Source organism: Salvelinus namaycush, chromosome 18 (genome assembly GCF_016432855.1).
Source record: "Salvelinus namaycush isolate Seneca chromosome 18, SaNama_1.0, whole genome shotgun sequence".
Classification (NCBI taxonomy): Eukaryota; Metazoa; Chordata; class Actinopteri; order Salmoniformes; family Salmonidae; genus Salvelinus; species Salvelinus namaycush.
Genome location: NC_052324.1, coordinates 1,456,198 through 1,479,572, shown reverse-complemented (window position 1 = coordinate 1,479,572; position 23,375 = coordinate 1,456,198). Strand labels below are relative to the sequence as shown.

The 23,375-nt window shown below is 43.3% G+C and overlaps 1 protein-coding gene across 1 annotated transcript in view; it reads right to left on the bottom strand.

Moving 5' to 3' along the window:
* Positions 1-2,521: 2,521 nt before the first annotated feature.
* The window catches only part of LOC120063495 (membrane-associated phosphatidylinositol transfer protein 2-like), a 40,829-nt gene continuing 19,975 nt past the window's right edge, over positions 2,522-23,375 (bottom strand). The window contains 17 exon segments of the mRNA XM_039013874.1: positions 2,522-2,941; positions 3,051-3,179; positions 3,410-3,590; positions 3,713-3,862; positions 4,087-4,235; positions 4,716-4,832; positions 4,940-5,056; positions 5,166-5,314; positions 7,985-8,149; positions 9,349-9,501; positions 10,525-10,695; positions 14,725-14,900; positions 15,145-15,359; positions 15,615-15,734; positions 16,551-16,740; positions 16,872-17,202; positions 19,519-19,623. Coding sequence (XP_038869802.1) covers positions 2,522-2,941; positions 3,051-3,179; positions 3,410-3,590; positions 3,713-3,862; positions 4,087-4,235; positions 4,716-4,832; positions 4,940-5,056; positions 5,166-5,314; positions 7,985-8,149; positions 9,349-9,501; positions 10,525-10,695; positions 14,725-14,900; positions 15,145-15,359; positions 15,615-15,734; positions 16,551-16,740; positions 16,872-17,202; positions 19,519-19,623 — 3,038 coding nt within the window.

Sequence of the window (23,375 nt, the reverse complement as noted above, 5' to 3'; positions counted from 1 at the left end):
TGATGAATATGATAAATAAAAACTAGAACAATATGCAACTCGGAAACAGTCCAAGTCTCTTTCTTTAGGAGTCTCTTCCTATTGTTGGCCAGAGGTTTGTTTGTGTATTGTGCATGCATGTTCCTTGCTTAAATAAGATGCTTCTTAAAAGGCTTTTCTCCATTGTATCAATGTCCGAAGAAAAAAGAGACATTGCCTCTACCTGTTGTTGTTTTTGTTGATTCAGGTATATTGATGGTCTTGCTTTAATAAAGACTGGTTCGTAGCACCAAAGGTTTTCAATGCTGTATAGATGTGGTAAAGAGATCAATGGAATTTGACCAAAACATTGGAAACACCACGCACACAACCCCCCCTTCCCAATCTCCTCATTATTGCCCATCAAAATTAACCTACATTTATGCTATTGTTTATACATGTATTTCACACAATGTTGGGGTAAAATTAAGCAATAAGGCCCGGGGGGATGTGGTACAGTTGAAGTCGGAAGTTTACATACATTTAGGTTGTAGTCATAAAAAACTTGTTTTTCAACCACTCCACAAATTTCTTGTTAACAAACTATAGTTTTGGCAAGTCGGTTAGGACATCTACTTTGTGCATGACAATTTTTACAACAATTGTTTACAGACAGATTATTTCACTTATAATTCACTGTATCAATTCCAGTGGGTCAGAAGTTTACATACACTATACATACACTACTACATACACTATACACTATACTTCATACATAAGTTGACTGTGCCTTTAAACAGCTTGGAAAATTCCAGAAAATGATGTCATGGCTTTAGAAGCTTCTGATAGGCTAATTGACATCATTTGAGTCAATTGGAGGTGTACCTGTGGATGTATTTCAAGGCCTACCCTCAAACTCAGTGCCTCTGCTTGACATCATGGGAAAATCTAAAGAAATCAGCCAAGACCTCAGAAAAATAGTGTAGACCTCCACAAGTCTGGTTCATCCTTGGGAGCAATTTCCAAACTCCTGAAGGTACCACGTTCATCTGTACAAACAATAGTACGCAAGTATAAACACCATGGGACCTCGCAGCCGTCGTACCGCTCAGGAAGGAGACGCGTTCTGTCTCCTAGAGATGAATGTACTTTGGTGTGAAAAGTGCAAATCAATCCCAGAACAACCGCAAAGGACATAGTGAATATGCTGGAGGAAACTGGTACAAAAGTATCTATATCCACAGTAAAACGAGTCCTATATCGACATAACCTGAAAGGCCGCTCAGCAAGGAAGAAGCCACTGCTCCAAAACCGCCATTTAAAAAAACAGACTACGGTTTACAACTGCACACGGGGACAAAGATCGTACTTTTTGGAGAAATGTCCTCTGGTTTGATGAAACAAAAATAGTACTGTTTGACCATTGTTATGTTTGGAGGAAAAAGGGGGAGGCCTGCAAGCCGAAGAACACCATCCCAACCGTGAAGCACAGGGGTGGCAGCATCATGTTGTGGGGGTGCTTTGCTGCAGGAGGGACTGGTGCACGTCACAAAATAGATGGCATCATGAGGGACGAAAATGATGTGGATATATTGAAGCAACATCTCAAGACATCAGTCGGGAAGTTAAAGCTTGGTCGCAAATGGGTCTTCCAAATGGACAAGGACCCCAAGCATACTTCCAAAGTTGTGGCAAAATGGCTTAAGTACAACAAAGTCAAGGTATTGGAGTGGCCATCACAAAGCCCTGACCTCAATCCTATAGACAATTTGTGGGCAGAACTGAAAAAGCATGTGCGAGCAAGGAGGCCTACAAACCTGACTCAGTTACACCAGCTCTGTCAGGAGGAATGGGCCAAAATTCACCCATCTTATTGTGGGAAGCTTGTGGAAGGCTACCCGAAACGTTTGACCCAAGTTAAACAATTTATAGGCAATGCTACCAAATACTAATTGAGTGAATGTAAACTTCTGACCCACTGGGAATGTGATGAAAGAAATAAAAGCTGAAATAAATAATTCTCTCTACTATTATTCTGACATGTCCCATTCTTAAAATAAAGTGGTGATCCTGACTGACCTAAGACAGGGAATTTTTACTAGGATTAAATGTCAGGAATTGTGAAAAACTGAGTTTAAATGTATTTGGCTAAGGTGTATGTAAACTTCCGACGTCAACTGTATATGGCCAATATACCATGGCTAAGGGCTGTCCTTCGCATGACGCAACGCGGAGTGCCTGGACACAGCCCTTAGCCGTGGTATATTGGTGAAACAAATCTGCCGGAGTTAGCATTTATCAGATATTTATATATTATGCAGCGAAAACAGCCAAATATATCCAAATCGGATTTTAGTAACCACATTGTGGGCCTGCTAGAATACATAAATCCTGATGGATTTGCCGAATATCCACTTTGTTAGATCAGCTTTTTTTCCATTGACCTGTTTACCGCATATATTCTCTCATTCTTCTTCCTGTCTCTGTATTTAGAGCTTTGAAAGCCTACGACTAGCATCTCACTCTCCCCTGTCTTTAAATTATTCTCTGGTCATCTCAATCTTCATTTCTTGAATTTCTCTTTCTGCAGTTTTTCCCTTTCCTCATCACCTTTGTCCTTGCTCAATTTCACCCCAGGCTGAAACACCCCAGGCTCCAGCTTGGTGCTGCCACTGCGGCCCCAGCAGCCTGCTGTAATGCTCATGCTGCGCTGGGCTGGTCCAGGGCCATGCTGGCTGTGGCTGTCTGACTGGCTCTGTGTGCGCTCTGGTCTACTGTGGCCGCTGCCGCTGGGCAAGCTGGAGGCCGGCTGGGCGGAGATGGTGCGCAGCAGGTGGTTCCGCTTCCGTAGGAAGTCGCTGTTTGCACCCAGACCAAAGCTGCCTTTCCGTAGGACCATGCGGGCACTGCTTGTCTTTGCTGGCCGGGAGCGCTGGTTGTACTCCAGCTGAGAGAGGTGGGTCGCATAGCCCTCTGTAATGAACTGTTGGGACAAGCAGGGAAAGAGACAGTCATATAATGTAATGAAGTGCTGCATATGGTAAACTGGAGGACCAGGACTAAATTAAAAAGTCAGTGCATGTGTATCGTACCTGGCACTGAGCTTGCATCTTCTTGGAGGATCGGCCAATGATGTAGATCTGGGAGGGAGAGAGGCCGATGGAGGTGTAGACCGCGATGTCTTTGGTAGAACCATAACAAGCAAAGATCTTCATGTGAGCCTGTGGAACCAGCGAATCAAGTGTCATCGATAAATTCGGACCAAGAAAACGTATTTTCTTGACAATCTCTCCTAATCTTTTTGTCTGCACCATCTCTTCAATCATCTCCTCTCCCTTCATTGTCTTCTGCACCATTCCACTTAGCCCTCACCTACTCCTGAACCTACCCCCAGCCTCTGTTACCCACTCCCTCAACAAACCTACCACCCAACCCCCACTGCCATCCTGACCTCCATGAGTGACTTGAGGAAGTTGGCTTTGTGTCTGAGTGGGTCGTGGACCAGGCCATCACAGAAGGAGACGATGCCATGGGGGAAGTTATGCTGAGACAGCCAGGCCACCACTCTCTGCTTCTGCATGTCTGGACGCCCCGTCACATAGACGATCAGATAGCCCAGGTCCTGCCAGTGCCTGGAAAGAAATCAAAAGGTATAAGAAAGAGTGGAGAGAGTGCAACACAACAGGTTATAGAGACAGAAATCATTTTGGTGCTTATGACTGTCCAATCCCAGGTGATGCCAGGTGCATGTTACCTGACCACATCGACTGCTCCGGCTCGAACTTTGGGATCGCTCCCCATGATGGACACGCTGGCAGCGAATGAGCCATCTATACTGAACACAACAAACTCTGTCCCATGGGGAAGCACTGTCAGGTAGCTGTCTGCAAATGTGTGATCCCCCCTGTCGGTGATAGGACACAAAACAATTGGAAGATAGAGGAGAAGAGACAGAGACAATTGGAAAGAAATAAAGAGGCAGAGGAACAGAATAAAAAAATAGATGTAAGTGTTTTTTGACAGAGTCACCTAAAACCCTCCAAAAACAAAGGGCACCATTTCTGAAGCCTCAGGACTGGATTGGCTGAAAGAGACCATAGAAGAGCATGCCATAGATGCCAGTCTCACCTGACCACCAGTTTGACCGGATAGACGCCAACCCCCAGCCGTTTGCTCTCTGGGATGATGAAGGACACACGACCACTGCTGTTGGTCAGCTCCGTGTCAAAGTACACCCAGTCTCCAGATGGGGGCTGGGTCATGATGTGGATGTCCACCTGTAAACATAATATATACTGTATATGCCATTTAGCAGACACTTCTATCCAAAGCGACTTACAGTCAAGCGTGCATACATTTTACATATGGCTGGTCCCGGGAATCAAACCCACTACTCTGGCGTTACAAGCACCATGCTCTACCAACTGAGCTACAAAGGACCAACATAGAGATAGATATACAACCACTTTGAACACAAACACATTGAAGATGCACACATACATGTAGCGTATTTTGAATTGAAAACAAATACAGATAAGACTCATGGATGGAGGGATAAGTACATAGGGATAAGGTGGATGGAGGGATAAGTACATAGGGATAAGGTGGATGGAGGGATAAGTACATAGGGATAAGGTGGATGGAGAGTTAAGTACATTTGTATATAGGACCTTGTGTGTTACAAACCCACTGTTTGCATTGTTGTAATGGAAAATGTTCATACTGATTGCTGAGAGAGAGCGAGAGAGAGAGCCTACCTTCTCCCCAGTCAGTGTGACCATGTCCAGAGGTCCGTACATGAAGCGGCCAGTCACGATCTGCAGCCCACCTTCTGTGAGCACTGCATCATTTACACGATGATTGGCTGTCACATTCTGTCAAAGAAATACACAAACATTAATAGATTGAGACACAATTACAGTGTTAGCAAGAGTGAATCTCTTCAAGTGGTCAACACTGTTCTAGCTGCAGCAGACTGTACCCTGATCTTGACGTGGGTTCTCTTCCTGAGCCACTTCTCCCGGGGTTTAGATGGAGTGAACTCTGACACCTCCTTACCATCCAGCTCCAGTATGCTGGAGTTTTCATGTCTCATAACCTAAAATAAACATATAGATGACACCACACATACTCCCCATAGCCACACTAGTGTACATTTTAAAGGGGGCCAGAAGCACAGGCCATGGAAGATTGTGGGGTGAGCTCACCTGTCGCAGCAGGAAGGACACTACATCAGTGGACTCCCAGTAGGATGCATGAAAGAGGTGCGGTAGTGCCACTGTGGGGAAGGCTGTCAGGGCATCAGGGCAGTACAAGGCAAAGTCCACACGCTTGGTGCCCCACCAACGGGCTGCGACTGCATGGTGAGAGGGGGTGCATGGGTAGGGGTGGGGTAGCATGGTTGCATTGTGAGTAAGGCAGAGGGGCAAAACATCCTAATACACACCCCTGGAAAAGTTCAACCATAAACCGTTTGGCTGTATTGAAGGCTGTACTCAATCATAAACCACTATCAAAGCCCAGATCGTCCACAGCAGTTCCTTAGCTAAAATGGAAGTAAGGCAGGAGTTGAAGATTGTTACTGTTGAAATACATATACATAAGGAAGAGAACCATTATTATGCAAGAATTACATTGTTAAAGTTGGTTCAAGACACGAGTCAACGTAAATAGCAACAAACCAGCAGTTATTTGTATTAAATATGAAGAAAAGGGACGATGGTTCAATGATTTTGCCAAATAAAACTTCACTAAGTGGATTCACACTGGGACTGTCACTGATGCATTAATGTTTGCCTCCAGAACAGGCTAGGGCACAAATATCTGAATAACCATTTATTCTTGTGGACTGATCACAAACGTGCCTATGTTGAATGGTGTCAACTATGAGGCAGAGACTGGGAAGTTGGGCAAGTAGCCTTCCTGCTATATCATTTGGATGATGGTTATGTTACACTTTTAAAGTCACAATATCATCTCAGTATGTAGAGGGTCTCTCTTACCGGTCTGGTTTGTGAAGTTAATGGGACTGTGCTGTATTCAAAAAACATAGTCCACCAGGGAAAAGGATCGTCATAGAAACAGAAAGGAATAAACCGAGAAAAGCTGAAAGAAATTTCTGGTAGACAAGAACAATGTTAAAAAGAGATTGATTGTCCAATATATTAAGATTTCCCATAAGAGAAGTCAGTAGTAGGCTGAGCCTGGATTTGGTACATAGTTGATAGGATCCAGTGTTTTATAAGAATACCCTGATCCACTTCTGCCTGAGAGTCCAGGGAGACCAGGTCATATATGGCATACTCCAGGCCAGCTGACAAGTGTCTCTCTAACTGACCAGAGCCACAGGGGCTCACACCTCCGTTGGCTTCTGGGTCTCTAGGTCTAGTTGTGGCCCATTTCCTGGATCTGTATTGGTAGTTCCTGGGACTGGGTCACTCCTTTCTTTTCTAGGGGACTTGAGGGGGCTTCTCAGGGAGAATTTGGTTTGTGATGTCAGGGCGATTTGGGACAAAAGGCTTTGTCCCAAAGGGAGTTTTTGGTTTGGTTAATTTGGCATGCTTGTGCTATGGGAAACAAAACAAAAAGAAAAACCACATGAAAATGAATGATGGATAATGTCAAAAGGAATTGTTTTCATACTGTTGAGTACAGTTCCTTATAGTGCAGTTAATTCCAGTTTGCAAACATGTGTAAAGTACTTCTGCTACAAGCTGCATTCACAACCTGAAACTGGCTTCAAAATAAAGTAATCAATTAAGTGTCCGACTGGTCTTCATATAAACTGAAAAAGGAAGGTTAGAATTATCTTTTGACAAAACCCATTTTCATACTTATTTTGTGTGTGTATATTCTGTTTTGTTGCATTTCTGAACAGCGACAAAAGCATTCCATGGCAATGAGCAATTCTTTCAAAGACTGGAAATGACCTCATCAACGCACTATTACAACTTCCCAACTGAGTAGAACGTTAGTAAATGTTTGAAAGCTGTGTTATTGGTCCTTATTTAGGACATATCCACTTCAGACAGAGATTACAAGGGAAAGCCAGACTTTGGGAGACATTCTTCTTTACATCAAACACAAAAGAAGCTTGGGCATCTGGGTAGACAGTATGACAAGGTGCGAACGATGCAGGAATGACTCAGTGAAACAGGGTCTTTTTACATGCATTGCAAACACATTAAATAAATGCATTACTCCTCCTTTGCATTTACATTCAAACAATGGCTCAGAGTAGGACGAACACACAGTGACAGGACGTGAGCTTTTGCTTCTTCAGTAGTCATGTTTTAATCTTCTGGCACATTGAATTTGAACAATGGATATGTCTGTGGTGATGTTATGCTCCCTCTCTGATGAAGGGGCTTAGAGCAGTGTAATCCATCACAGGTGTCGTAATAAGTTGGAGCTGATATAGCAGGTAACTAAGTGGTTATTCTGTGAATGCAGGCACAACTGGGTCACTACAGAGCTGCTCGGGATCCGGCACACTGAGTGATGTGTGAGTAAGGAGGGTGAGAATCAGAGCGAGAGAGAGGATTGGGGTGAGAATGAAGGAGTGAAGTGGAGTAGGATGAGCAAGAGAGAAAGGAGAGAGGGGGTGAAAGAAAAGAGAAAGGAGAGAGACAGAGAGAAATAGAGAGAGAAAGATTAGAGAAGAGTGAAAGAGGAGTTGAGATGTGAGTGACCAGAGAAGAGATTGACTGAAAGAGGAGTTGAGATGGAGCAGTGTGTGTGTGTGTGTGTGTGTGTGTGTGTGTGTGTGTGTGTGTGTGTGTGTGTGTGTGTGTGTGTGTGTGTGTGTGTGTGTGTGTGTGTGTGTGTGTGTGTGTGTGTGTGTGTGTGTGTGTGTGTGTGTGTGTGAGTAAGACTAGAGAAGAGATTGACAAAGAGGAGTTGAGATGGAGCAGTGTGTGTGTGAATGAGAGAGAGAGAAAAACTAGAGAAGAGATTGACTGAAAGAGGAGTTGAGATGGAGCCGTGTGAGTGAGAGAAAGATACGTGTGGTAAGGAGAACACTTACTGTTGGCTATGTTGGTGGCAGTGTAACTGTCTGCCATTCCTGAGACCTGGCTGGCAATGCTGACCTCACTGGCCCTCCGCAGGCCCCGGCAGTGGGGGCCCGTAACGGGGGAGGAGGGGTACGAACTGTCCATGAAGACACCACCATGAGACTGAACAAAATCCGCTATTGAGCCGAAACAAGGATATCCCATTAGACATAGACAAGAGGAGAGGTGGATGAACAGGGAGGTAACAGGATGAGAAGGAAGGGGTTTGCATCCAAGAAATGTGATGGGCCAGGCCATGGTGTTAGTGGGCGTGAAACCAGCAGGAGCCAACGTCAGATTTCTGGGACAATCAGTGCGTGGTCAAATAGTGTTCTGATGAATACAACAGCATGTGAAAAGTGACGTGTGGAAACTTTTACTCCATTGGTGGTCACATTACTATGTCTCAAAATGTGTAATGTCTGTCAAATGATTAGCTGGATTATTATTAGCATGTATCACTAAGGTGATAACAGTTCCATTTAGTATGTGTAATCAACATGTTGTAACAGAAAGGTCAGGAGATACTATATTGACCACAAGGATACACAATTACAATGCAAGTGGCAGGGTTCCATGTTTCAAGCAGACATCTGAGCAACACAGTCAGTATAGCTTCCAAGCCTCCGACTTGGCAAAATCACCCACTAGGAGAAGATAGTGCTCCAGTCACAGTGTTATGGTTTATATGGAGACATTTGCCTATCACCTTTACACACTCCCCAATGCTTGTATTTGTCGTTAAGGAGATGCTGCAGCAGCAAAGAAACACCATCACAACAATGAATGCAGGTAGTGGTACCATATTTTCATACCATTACAAAGGACATTAATAATTGATGGTAACAGCAAGCACAACACAGCAAAACAAGGACAGACTCTTCCAGGTCAAGGGTTCCTACAAGTACCTATCTGAATCATTCACTGTAGCAGCCATTGCTGTCTCTCTAAATCACTAAAATGCAAACAACAATAATGACTATTACATTTTGATTAGCAAAATTACCTCATTTTCGTAGAGATAGTGTAAACAGACAGGCTCTGAGAGCCATGCGCTATAATAAAGGTAATGGACTGAATACTGCAGAAACAGGGCAGGACATGTCATGCAGGATATGTTTGACCTGGAACAGTCAGTAATGTGACCCCAACTCTTGACTGGGGTAACATTCTCACAGCATTTTCATGCACCAGTTTTGGTAAGGGTCTGAAAACATACACACAGACACAGTCAGTGTGGAAGGGGAAGGTGGAACTGCAACTAACACAAAAATACACGTGTACGACACAGAGTGAGAGACTTCCCCCCGAGAGGTGAAGAGGAGACGCTACACACACTCCAGAACAGCAGGTGTGGCCTTGAGGGAGCCCTCCTGCCAGTTTAGCACCGGCACAGGGATGCAGGTCTCGCTGATGGGCTCCTGACAGCGGAAAGAGAGGGGGGGCCCAGTATCGAGCAGGAGCTGAGGGTTGCTCTGGACTGTCTCCACTAGAGGGGGAGGTGGGGGGTCAGAGGGGAGGGGGCAGGTTTTGCAGAGATGGGGAAGGAGGCCGAGAGAGGAGGGGAAAAGGAGACAATGAAGACACAGAAAAGACAGCAAAGGCGAGTCAAGCCCAGGAAATACTGCAGTAGCAGTAACTAAGGCAACAACAGGTTCTAGAATAGAGCTAAAATGAGCAGTAGAAGGGGAATGCTGTTATTGGATTCTAATTCAGACTAGGCTGACTAACTCATATTAAAATGTACCTCAGCACACACTGATTAACGAACCAAAATGAATCTTTAAAACTTTCTCAATGCTGCACAGTAAACCTGAGGATATGGGCTGACAGCTCATTAGATCAAAATGATCATCATATTACTTAACAATCTATTACATCATATCTAAGATAAAAAGAATCACAGCTAGTAGCCATTCACAACTAGCACTTCCCTTGCTGCTCTTGCTGATTAAAGGATATCCATGAATGGAAAAGACTATCAGCAAAGGAGAGATTGAGTCTCTAGCATTACTTCTTGAATAGCAGAATAATAGTGTATCATTGAGCCCTACTTAAACAGAAAGGGTGCAGTGTAGCCTGTAAGGTTACTCTACTGTAAGGGCTAGCCAGCCACAACAGAAACCAGCAGGACCATGAAAACATAGATGAGAACATTACTTCACAAAGACTTGAAGCACAAACAATAGAAAAACGTTACATTTTTCTTAACTTGATGGACTTTTCGGCCTCTAATAGCAATCCACAGACCACTGGCAAAATGTCTCAGAGACATTCCTTGTGGGAAAGAAAACTAACTACATAATCCATCACATTTGTCAGTTTCTACACACCCTGTTACATCACACAGAGTCCCCAATGGATAATCAAAACACGGGTTATATAACCTATGAATGTAACAAAATGTTTACATTTTTTGCATATAAATACACAACAGTTATATGCTCATACAGGTACAAGAGTGTGTGTGTGTGTGTGTACACGTTTCCAGCACTCAGTCCAGTGTGCTCACCCAGTAGAGCGGAGTTGCCGTCCCCCAGGGGGAAGCGTGTGTAGCGGGGAACATTGAAAGGGGGCAGGAGGTGGAACTTCTTCTCCAGGAGGGGCTCCAGGCGCGAGGCCGAGGGGTCGGCTGGGTGGAACAGGTTGTAGACCTGCTGGCAGGCAGGGCGCAGCTGGGCCACTAGGGGGAGACAGAGTTAACAGGCGGAAAGAGGTCGTCATTAGTTACCACAGCCACAAAGTCAGAAGGGTCGACCAATCAGATGAGGGAGTGTGATGACACCTATGACGAGAGACATGCATTTATTTTATCTAGTGATCCATCAACGATGTGGTCATTTATTATCTGTAATAAAAACCAACCGTTCTAAATGCAAAGTGGTAATCGGATGTCTTATTCAAACTCAGCTTGCAAGCTTATAATGATGTTTGCCCTTACTCATAGTTATTTGTCTTAAACTAAATATACTTAACAAAAATATAAACGCAACATGTAAAGTGTTGGTCCCATGTTGGAAGCTGAAATAAAAGATCCCAGATATTTTCCATACGCACAAAAAGCCTATTTCTCTCAAATTTTGTGCACAAATTTGTTTACATCCCTGTTAGTGAGCATTTCTCCTTTGCCAAGATAATCCATCCACCTGACAGGTGTTGCATATCCAGAAGCTCATTAAACAGCATGATCATTACACAGGTGTACCTTGTGCTGGGGACAATAAAAGGCCACTCTTAAATGTGCAGTTTTGTTACACAACACAATACCACATACATTTTGAGGGAGCCTGCAATTGGCATGCTGACTGCATGAATGTCCACCAGAATCGTTTTAGAGAATTTGGTAGTACGTCCAACCCGCCTCACAACCGCAGACCACCTGTAACCACGCCAGCCCAGGACCTCCACATCTGACTTCTTCACCTGCGGGATCGTCTGAGACCAGCCACCCGGACAGCTGATGAAACTGTGGTTTTGAACAAGCCAATAATTTCTGCATAAACTGTTGGAAACCGTCTCAGGAAAGCTCATACTGTGTCAAGATTCTGAGGCCCATTGTCGTGCCATTCATCCGCCATCACCTCATGTTTCAGCATGATAATGCACGGACCCATGTTGCAAGGAAAATGTCCCAGTCCATTGCCTGCATACTCTCCAGATATGTCACCCATTGATCATGTTTGGGATGCTCTGGATCAACGTGTACGACAGCATGTTCCAGTTCCCACCAATATCCAGCAACTTTGCATAGCCATTGAGGAGTGGGACAACATTCCACAGGCCACAATCAACAGCCTGATCATCTCTATGTGTTACGCTGCATGATGCAAATGGTGGTCACACCAGATACTGACTGGTTTTCTGATCCACGCCCTACTTTTTGTTTTAAGGTATCTGTGACCAACAGATGCATATCTGCATTCCCAGTCATGTGAAATTCATAGATTAGGGCCTAATGATTTTATTTCCTTTTATGAACTTTAACTCAGTAAAATCATTTAAATTGTTGCATGTTGTGTTTAGATTTTTACTCCAATATCTGCATTGTTTTGAAATGGCATGTAAACAAACAAATTGCCATCTTGATTTTAGATTTTAAATTTTCCAAATCCACAAGTAAAACATACCGTTTCATAGAAATGTTCACAGAAATTAAAATGTTTGAAATTGGCAATTTTTTGGCTGATTTAAGATTAAAACTTCAACCCTGTTACTTTATTTGACATCAAGGCACTTAATATAGTTATTTATTTATTTAACATAACATAGCCTTGCAGTCCACCTTTTTGGTATTTTGTACCATTTTCCATCTCTGTACAAAGGCATGGTCTTCAAGCTATGGAAGATGACAAAACATTTAATAATTGCAATTGATTGGACTTAACATGACACCCAAAGCTCTTTACAGTCTAAGTGGAAACTCACCACCCTGAACCCACTTACATACTCTTCATTTTTATTTATTTTATTGTACCATCCACCCCCCTCTTCAGAAGACAAAAGTAACATTGTTTTAAATGTTTTGTTTTTTACAGCTATTCGGTACAAAACATTAAGGACACCTGCTCTTTCCATGACAGACTGACCAGGTGAATCCAGGTGAAAGCTAAGATCCCTTATTGATGTCACTTGTTAAATCCACTTCAAATCAGTGTAGATGAAGGGGAGGAGACAAGTTAAAGAAATATTTTTAAGCCTTGAGACATGGATTGTGTACACCTGTCATTATTTTTTACATTTTATTTAACCAGCTAAGTTGACTGAGAACACATTCTCATTTTACAGCAACAACCTGGTGAATAGTCACAGGGGAGAGGAGGGGGATGAATGAGCCAATTGTAAGCTGGGGATGATTAGGTGACTGTGATAGTATGAGGGTCAGGTTAGGAATTCAGCCAGGACACCGGGGTTAACACCCCAACTCTTTTGATAAGTGCCATGGGATCTTTAGTGACCAGAGAGAGTCAGGACACCCATTTAACGTCCCATCCAAAAGACACCACCCTACCCAATCCCTGCCCTGTGGCATTGGGCTATTTTTTTTAAACCAGAGGAAAAGGTGCCTCCTACTGACTCTCCAACACCACTTCCAGCAGCATCTGGTCTCCCATCCAGGGACCAACCAGGACCAACTCTGCTTAGCTTCTGCAGCAAGCCAGCAGTGGGATACAGGGTGGTATGCTGCTGGCTAAAGGGGGTGAATGGGCAAGATAAAATATAAAATATTTAAGTGCCTTTGAATGGTGTATGGTAGTAGGTGCCAGGCACACCGGTTTGTGTCAAGAACTGCAACACTGCTGGGTTTTTCCATGCTCAACAGTTTCCTGTGTGTATCCAGCCAACTTGACACAACTGTGGGAAGCTTGGAGTCAACATGGGCCAGCATCCCTGTGGAATGCTTTCAACACCTTGTCCATGCTCCGATGAATTAAGGCTGTTCTGAGGGCAAAAAAGGGGGGGGGGGGGTGCAACTTAATATTAGGAAGGTGTCCTTAATGATTTCTACACTCAGAGTACATTATTCATACACTTTACATACATGGTACATTTATACACATAATTACATGATAGGAATACAGTTTGATATGTACACGTTACGGAGGGGATATGTACCCCTGCGGAGGGGTTTCAAAACAGAGAGTGGTGCTGGATATCTGGCCCTTGTACTGACAGATTTCTGTTTCACATTGAGTCTCCACAAAGGAGATTTGAAGATCTGTCTTTGAACTTACTGCCTTCTTGTTCATTTCACCAGCATATTTCTCTTTGGCTTTTGTTTGTTTGTCTTTCCCTTGGTGGCATTCATACGTCGTTGTACCCACAACTTGAAATGGAACACCATTGAATGGGAGACTGAGTTTTTTCCCTGCCAAAGGCTGTGCATCTGTTGAAGGTCAACAATGATATATTACTATTAGAATGAAAGGCTTGTAGGGAAACTAACAATGTTGCTCTATCAAATAGAATAACTCTGTGCTTGGAATGGAATCCCTTATGCTAGCTATCTCATTTTAGACGAGAGTAGCAAAAGCTCCTTACTAGTTATCTAAAAAAGAAAAGACAACTTACCCTTTTGCCCAAAACTTTTGTCCTTGTTCAATGTTATTAATTTTAATGACGTTGCCAATCCTTGTTCCCGAATGTATTTAGTCCACAAACTTCAACTCGAGATATGCCATTTCGAAAATTAGGCGTTTCCCAAGAACCGAAATACGTGTCATCACACTCCCTCATTTGATTGGTCGAGTAGGCGAGACTTCTGACTTTGTGGTAACTAGTGGCGGCGTGTAAAGGAGAAGGGGATTTCAAGGAGATAAGACCCCACAGTACCTTCTAGGTTTTCACTACCCAATTCAGACCACACCACTTTTAAATGTTAATTATAAACTGGGTGGTCTCGCCCTGAGTGCTGATTGGCTGACAGCCCTGGTATATCAGACCGTATACCACGGGTATGACAAAACATTTATTTTTACTGCTCTAATTACATTGCTAACCAGTTTATAATAGCAATATGGCACCTAGCGGGTTTGTGGTATATGGCCAATATACCACGGCTAAGGGCTGTATCCAGGCACTCCGCGTTGCGTTGCGCTTAAGAACATCCCTTAGCCGTGGGATATTGGCCATATACCACCCCCCGTGCCTTATTGCTTAAATAACACATTTTTAAGGTACTTTATTAATTTTACCTCTGTTTAGGTGGGCTTACCATCCAGCACAGGAATGACAGTCTTCCTCAGGGCAAGGACAAGGCCCAGAGGAGAGCCGAAGAGGAAGAAGTCTGCCACCTCAAATTCAAACTTCCCCAGAGAGCCTGCATCCTGAAAGGTGCTGCTGCTGGACCTGCGCGAGCAGGGGTCGGTCCGCAGAACACTGGAGTGGAGGCTGAGGCGACAACAGACAAACAGTCAGGGTCACAAGGAGGGAAGCACACCCACATCTACTGTATACACACAAACACAGCACACAGTAAGAGAAACAGAGACCAATGTAGGTAAACAATTATAGCAACCCATGACTCTACAATATCACATGCATAGCCATATACCCTTCTCAGTACAGTAACAATATTAACCATCAGCTACATCAATGATGTCATGTAACTGTAGTAATGTAACACCTGTCACACCTAGTCAGGAAGGCCTGGTGGTGTTTGATGGTGTCCAACTCATATGTGGAGGAGTCGCTCGTCTTGCGGGGCAGCTGTCTCTTGGGGTCATCTGGTCCTCCTGAGCGGGGGATGTCGATGTTGCTGCGGCTCAGGTGGCGGCTGCTCTCCAGGGTGGGAGAGGCAGAGCCATAACCACTGTTGATGATGATCCCTGGAGAGAGGAGGTCCTGGTCCTGCAGGGATGTATGCGGAGAAGGACAGAGGTTGGGGAATGGACATTGAACTTGACCGATAAGCAAACGGCACCAGAACGAGGATGGGTGTTGGATAAGTGTCCTTTCTTGAGGAGAAATGTGGTGGTGAAATAGTGGAGGGCTGTAACTTGTATTTAGGGTGAATAAGAGCTACTGGTTGAGTGTCTGGGATTTGGGGTAGGGGCAAAGCTTAGGAACAGGGAGAGTAGTTAAGCATTAAGGTTTGGGTCTTACCTGTACGCTGATTACACTACCCCTGCGGCTGCTGTTCTGGCTCTCACCAATAGTCTGGTTGCTGATACACAAGGCGTCAAACCCCAAGATCCCTCCCACGCAGTCCCCAATCAAGCACACCTACATAGAGGTCACAGGTCAATTTACTAAAACAGATCAGATCATTAGATATCAATCAAGCAGGATGCAGATAAGAGGGTCCAATCCTTTTAAAACTAATCAGATGTCATAACCACGTAATCAAACAAACCCGCCCGAGCAAACACACACACACACACACACGTTTGGTCCCCACAAGGATAGTAAAACAAACAATTGATTCCCATTCAAAGTAATATTTCCCTAACCCTTAACCTTAACCCCTCATCCCAACCTAACCCCTATGCCTAAAATAGCTGTTTTGCTTGTAGCGAAATGTCCGAATTGTCCTTGTTTTACTATCCTTGAGTGGACTTCTGGTCCCCACAAGGATAGTAAAACCAAAAACACAAACAAACATACACACACACCTACACACAAATCTAAAGCTAGATGAAAATACATCCTGTATTGAATGAGCAATCTATTAAATTATGTGAGCTTCTGACAATTTATTATAAAAAGGCTTGAATTTATACAAAATTTAACCTGTGTCAAATATCGAATACTAGCTTCATTTTGGTTATCTAAAAGAACATTGAGTAACAGAAAACACCCACACCCACATAATTCAGAAACAGAAAACACACATAATTCATTGGTGCTAAACGGCTTCAAAACTGATGTTCTTCACAAGAAATCAAGTGTATCTCCTCCTTGACTAGGGAACATGCTCTTGAATCTTAGTATTTGGACTGAAGATATTATGTTCTGCCATTTGAGAGTTCCAAATAAAGAGCAGCCCATGCCCACACCTGGAACAATGGAGAGGCTGACAGGCCAGTGGCAGCACCTCACCTGGCCAGAGAAGGTTGTCCCATCCAGGGACCTGATGAAGTCGTTGTACACCTGGTTGGCTCTCATGATGACGGTGGCCACAGCCTCCTGGTACTGGGGGGCGGAGGTGGCCAGGAGAGGCAGGGCAGCCAGGGGGATGTGGTCCTGACTGCTTGACAGACAGCTCTCATCATAGCTGTACGGGCTCAGACTGAAGCCAGGGACGGACACACACAGGGGAAATTGTTCGTAATAGTAGTAGTGTGTGTACTGTAGTTATGTACACATTACAATATCTATGGTTGTGTAGTGTGTGTGTGTGTGTGTGTGTGTGTCCCTCACTTGGACACCAGGGAGAAGGCCTCAGCACAGATGGCAGGGCAGGGCACCAGGCGGATGGCGATTTGTCCCAGCGCGGTGGGATAGTGCACGCGCATCACTGTGTCAAAGGCAGTGCTGATGGTGTTGACATCGCCCTGCTTACTGGTCTGGTCCCCTCCTCCTGTGTCCAGGATGTTGCCTCCATGTAGCACCAGGATCAGCACGTGGATCTTAGAAGGCTGCAGACACTGCTGAGAGGAGAGGTCCTATTATGGGGAGAGGAAAGGAGAGGGAATTGATGGGGTGAATGAGAGGTAAAGAGGAAAGGCAGGATGAGGGGCATTAGAGAGATCTGTTAAACTTAAGGGAAATGAAGCCATTCACCCATAGAACCATGCTTCTGGCTTGGCTGCTAATGATTCATGACCACTGACAATATGCTTCATGACTTACTCACAAAACTAGCCACCCGAGCCACGGCCTGTTCACCCTGCTACCATATAGAAGGCGGAGACAGTACAGGTGCATCAAAGCTGGGACCGAGTGACTGAAAAACAGCTTCTATCTCCAGGACATCAGACTGTTAAACAGTCACCACTAGCTAGCTTTAGTCACTGTTACTAGCCGGTACTCAAACCTGCACCTAGAGACTGTTGCCCTATGTACATAGTCATTGAATAATGGTCACTTTAATAATGTTTACATACTGTTTTACCTACTTCCTATGTATATACTATATTCTAGTCAAGGCCTATCCTATATAACTACTGCTGTACACACCTTTTCTATTCATATACTGTCCATAATGTCTATACAAACCATCATACTCTTATATATTTATATTCCGGACTCTGACATTGCTTGTTCTAATATTTCTATATTAATTTCTTTATTTTGCGTGTATTGTTTTGTATTGTTAGGTATTACTCCACTGTTGGAGCTAGGAACATAAGCATTTCGCTACACCAGCGATAACCCCCGTTTTGCCGGTTTAATATGTGGGCTCTCGGTGTGGGGAAGAGAAGGTATGAGGCACTCTGGAAAATGTTGGGTTTATGAGAGCATATTTTTAACTCACCCCCTTTTGTCCACAGAACAGCCTCAATTAATTGGGGCATGGACTCTACAAAGAGTTGAAAGCGTTCCAAAGGAATGCTGGCTCATGTTGAGTCCAATGCCTCTCACAGTTGTGTCAAGTTGGCTGGATGTCCTTTGGGTGGTGGACCATTCTTGATACACACGGGAAACTGTTGAGTGTGAAAAACCCAGCAGCGCTGCAGTTCTTGACACACTCAAACTGGTGCGCCTGGCACCTACTACCATACCCCGTTCTAAGGCACTTAAATCTTTTGTGTTGCCCATTCACCCTCTGACTGGCACACATACACAATCCATGTCTCAATTGTCTCAAGTCTTAAAAATCCTTCTTTAACCTGTCTCATCCCCTTCATCTACACTGATTGAAGTGGATTTAACAAGTGACATCAATAAGGGATCAAAGCTTTCACCTGGATTCACCTGGTCAGTCTACGTCATGGAAAGAGCAGGTGTTCTTAATGTTTTGTACACTCAGTGTATACTGATACATCTCATTGTGTGTTCAGTGTGCACTTCCACTTCCTTCAGACATGAATCACAGGAAGTCTATATGTGATGTCACCCTTCTGGTAACGCAATATTGATAGTAAAGCAATAGTAATGTAGCAGCACAACAGCATGCCCGTTCAGCTTTCATCTGCACACTCAGACAGCATTAGAGCATCATTAAGAGACACTGGACCAACCAACACCCCAGCTGGTCACACTGCAAACGCTTCCAACTTTAGCCAACCACAACAACAAGCCAAGAACAACAACATAAGCCAAGGGTAAAGACACATTTGTATACAAATACAAAACCACACTCATATAAAAAGGGAAAACATAATGTGCAGTTTTCCATTTAATTTTTTTTTGTTGGATCCAAAACTCACATTCTTCACAGAGGCTGTACACTGTAAACTCCACGGCAAGACTACAGTACAGAGGACATTTCACAAGGGATAGAGAGGGGGTAGGCTGGGGCTGGGGCTGGGGCTGGGCCAGGGCGGTTAGTACTGGGTCTGTTAGGGTCTCTGTGGATCTACTCTGGCCCATAATGCAATGGGACAGGAAGTTTACTTCTGACTGGTTCTTTGTTATGGTGATGGTGGGAATGGCAGAGCTATCGGCTTGGTTGCTAACAGAGCCACGCATCTGAAGACAAGAGGACAGAGAGGCTGGAGTGGACCCCTCTCTGACTTTCACAACTAAAGCCCTAAGCAGAGTATTACACATCAACGCCTACTGTTAAGCTAGAACACTTTAGTGACTGGGATTGAAGTTTCCTTTTAGCTTATTCCTCCTGTATGTTCAATGTTGTCAGAATATGGCTGTCATGGTGTTGTTGGTATACCAATGTTCGGTTAGAAAGCCATTCACCCTCACAGGTACCTACCTCATCTAGTCTCTCGTCACCGGCCTCCCTTTCATAGTCCCCTGCCATGTCCTTGTATAGCTCTCCTGCAGAAACATCCACAGACACACTTTACCATTGAGAATCAGAGTAATATAATACTGTCAGTAAAAGGAAACTTTGACACAAACTACATCTCCCATCATACAACACACACAGCGTTCCTCTCCATACCAGTGGTGTCTTCTGCATCAGCCGACTCAATCTTGTCCATGAGGTCGTTAGAGTTCCTCTTGGCAATCTCCTTGGGAAAGACCTCTTCATCACCTGACAAGTCCTCTATGGGGGAGAAGGGACAGACGTTACATTTTTTTTTTTTGAATTATCAAGCATAACACCTGCTAAGTCAATGTGCCACTTTATCTCATCTTCAGTATATTCAGTATGTAACACCAAACCTTTTAGACATGTATATGTTCACAAATGTGAAAGGGTCCTCCATGTACTGTCTGAGTACAGATAGAGACAAACATACACCCTGACCCCTACCATATTACATTATGTGGCCATGTGACCAGTCCTTTAAGATAAATAAATATGAATACTGATTAATAAAGTAATTGCCCCCCTGCATGTTCCTCTGAAAACCAGTGGTATTGCAATGGCATAGCCTGCTCAATTGAATCAACAAGCCACTGGATCCTTCGGTGAAATCCCATTACACATACTGTAGTCTAAGCACGTCTGCTTTATCAAAAGGTCACCACTCATAAAAGTCCATCATTTTTTTTACTGGTCCTCGGTTGCACAGATCAGGGAGAAGCTCAGACCAGTTAAAGGAGCTGAGCAGTAGAAAAGCTTTTACATGAGCATTTATCTGAGTTCAATCAAACACGTTCAAGCACAAATTGATCAGAATGATGCTACAAAACAGTAGTATCCATGCATCACATTGGTTTAATCATGTCATCATGAACTAACATAACATGTCAGTACAGTACCAGTCAAAAGTTTGGACACATTTACTCATTCAAGGTTGTTGTTTTTTTGTACCATTTTCTACATTGTAGAATAATAGTGAAGACATCAAAACTATGAAATAACACATATGGAATCATGTAAGAATCAAAAAAGTGTTTTACCAAATCAAAATATATTTGATATTCTTCAAAGTAGCCACCATTTGCCTTGATGACAGCTTTATACACTCTTGGCATTCTCTCAACCAGCTTCATGAGGAATGCTTTCCAACAGTCTTGAAGGAGTTCCCACATATGCTGAGCACTTGTTGGCTGATTTTCCTTCACTCTGTGGTCTAATTCACCCCAAACCATCTCAATTGGGTTGAGATTGGGTGATTGTGGAGGCCAGGTTATCTGAAGCAGCACTCCATCAATCTCCTTCTTGGAAAAATAGCCCTTACACAGCCTGGGGCTGTGTTTTGGGTCATTGTCCTGTTGAAAAACAAATTATAGTCCCACTAAGCGCAAGCCAGATGGGATGGCGTATCGCTGCAAAATGCTTTGGTATCCATGCTGGTTAAGTCTGCCTTGAATTCTAAATGAATCACAGACAGTGTCACCAGCAAAGCACCATCACACCTCCTCCTCCATGCTTCACGGTGGGAACCATACATGCAGAGATCATCCGTTCACCTACTCTGCGTCTCACAAAGACACGGCGGTTGGAATCAAAAATCTCAAATTTGGACTCATCAGACCAAAGGACAGATTCCCACTGGTCTAATGTCCATTGCTCATGTTTCTTGGCCCAAGCAACTCTCTTCTCTCTCTCTCCTTTATTTATTTTTTATATAGTAGTGGTTTCCTTGCAGCAATTCGACCATGAAGGCCTGATTCACGCAGTCTCCTCTGAATAGTTGACGTTGAGATGTGTCTGTTACTTGAACTCTGTGAAGCATTTATTTGGGATGCAATCTGAGGTGCAGTTAATTTCAGATTTCTTAGGCTAGTAACTCTAATGAATGTATCCTTTACAGCAGAGGTAACTCTAATGAATGTATCCTTTACAGCAGAGGTAACTCTGGGTCTTCCTTTCCTGTGGTGGTCCTCATGAGAGCCAGTTTCATCATAGCGCTTGATGGTTTTTGCGACAGCTCTTGAAGAAACTTTCAAAGTTCTTGAAATTTTCCGAATTGACTGACCTTCATGTCTTGAAGTAATGATGGACTGTCGTTTCTCTTTGCTAATTTAAGCTGTTCTTGCCATAATATGGACTTGGTCTTCTACCAAATATGGCTATCTTCTGTATACCCCCCTACCTTGTCACAACACGTTTGATTGGCTCAAAAGCATTAAGAAAGAAAAAAATTCCACAAATTAACTTTTAACAAGGCACACCTGTTAATTGAAATGCATTCCAGGTGACTACCTCATGAGAGAATGCCAAGAGTGTGCAAAGCTGTCATCAAGGCAAAGGGTGGCTACTTTGAAGAATCTCAAATATAAAATATATTTTGATTTTTTAACACTTCTTTGGTTACTACGTGATTCCATATGTGTTATTTCATAGTTTTGATGTCTTCACTATTATTCTACAATGTAGAAAATAGTAAAAATAAAGAAAAACCCTTGAATGAGTAAATGTGTCCAAACTTTGACTGGTACTGTAGTGGCACTATGATTATTGATGAAATGTTATGGCTATTTAGACTGAGTGAACAAAACATGAAGAACAGCTCTTTCCATGACATAGACTACCAGGTGAACGCTATGATCCCTTATTGATGTCACTTGTTAAATCCACTTCAAATCAGTGTAACTGACAGGGAGGAGACAGGTTAAAGAAGCATTTTTAAACCTTGAAACAATTGAGACATGGATTTGTGTATGTGTGCCATTCAGAGGGTAAATATTTAAGTGCCTTTGAACAGGGTACAGTAGTAGGTGCAGGCACACCAGTTTGTGTCAAGAACTGCAACGCTGCTGGGTCTTTCACGCTCAACAGTTTCCCGTGTGTATCAAGGATGGTCCACCACCCAAAGGACATCCAGCCAACTTGATACTACTGTGGGAAGCATTGGAGTCAACATGGGCCAGAATCCCTATGGAACGCTTTTGACTCCTTTTAGAGTCCATGCCCGATGAATTGAAGCTGTTCTGTGGGCAAAAGGGGGGTGCAACTCAATATTAGCTAGGTGTTCCTAATGTTTTGTACACTCAGTGTTTATGCCTACTATATGACTTGACATTGTACTACATATGCCTGTATGTACGCTTTTGTCATCCTTGTAATCTCTATGATCGCATCACCATCTGATCATGGTCATCTTAATGACTACAGTACTCACAAGGAAAATGTAAAGATTCAGTGGAGCCAATATCAGTGCTCAGTGCTTACTGTCCTATTACATTACAACCCCACAAGACACCTGCTCTAGAAATTGTTGCTCATACTAGAAATCCTTCCTCATATGGCAGTTGGCTCAGTTCATTCTTAAGGAATTATCTCATGAAGCGACTGAGTAGCTTTTATAAAAGAAGAGTTATAATGAAGTATTGTTCATTGTGTTTCAGCATTTAGTTTCCACATTGTAATTGATTTAAATGAACTAATCAGGTGTCCAATGAGAAGTTGAAGAATCCCGATAGCCACATACTGGGGTATGCATGATGTATAAACCACTGTATGATGCTTAGTGAAAAACAGATGAATCCATGTATGAAACAACAATTTATCATCTCATTGTGAACATAAATAATGGCACAAACACCAAAAGCATACAGCTACAGTGCCTGCAAAAGTATTCACCACCCTTGACGTTTTTCCTATTTTGTTGCATTACAACCTGTAATTTAAATAGATTTTTCATTTGGATTTCATGTAATGGACATACACAAAATAGTCTAAATTGGTGAAGTGAAATGAAAAAAATTACATGTTACAAAGAATTCAGAAAAATAAACAATTGAAAAGTGGTGCGTGCATATGTATTCACCCCCTTTGCTATGAAGCCCCTAAATAAGATCTGGCACAACCAATTACCTTCAGAAGTCACATAATTAGTTAAATGAAGTCCACCTGTGTGCAATTAAGTGTCACATGATCTCAGTATTTATACACCTGTTCTG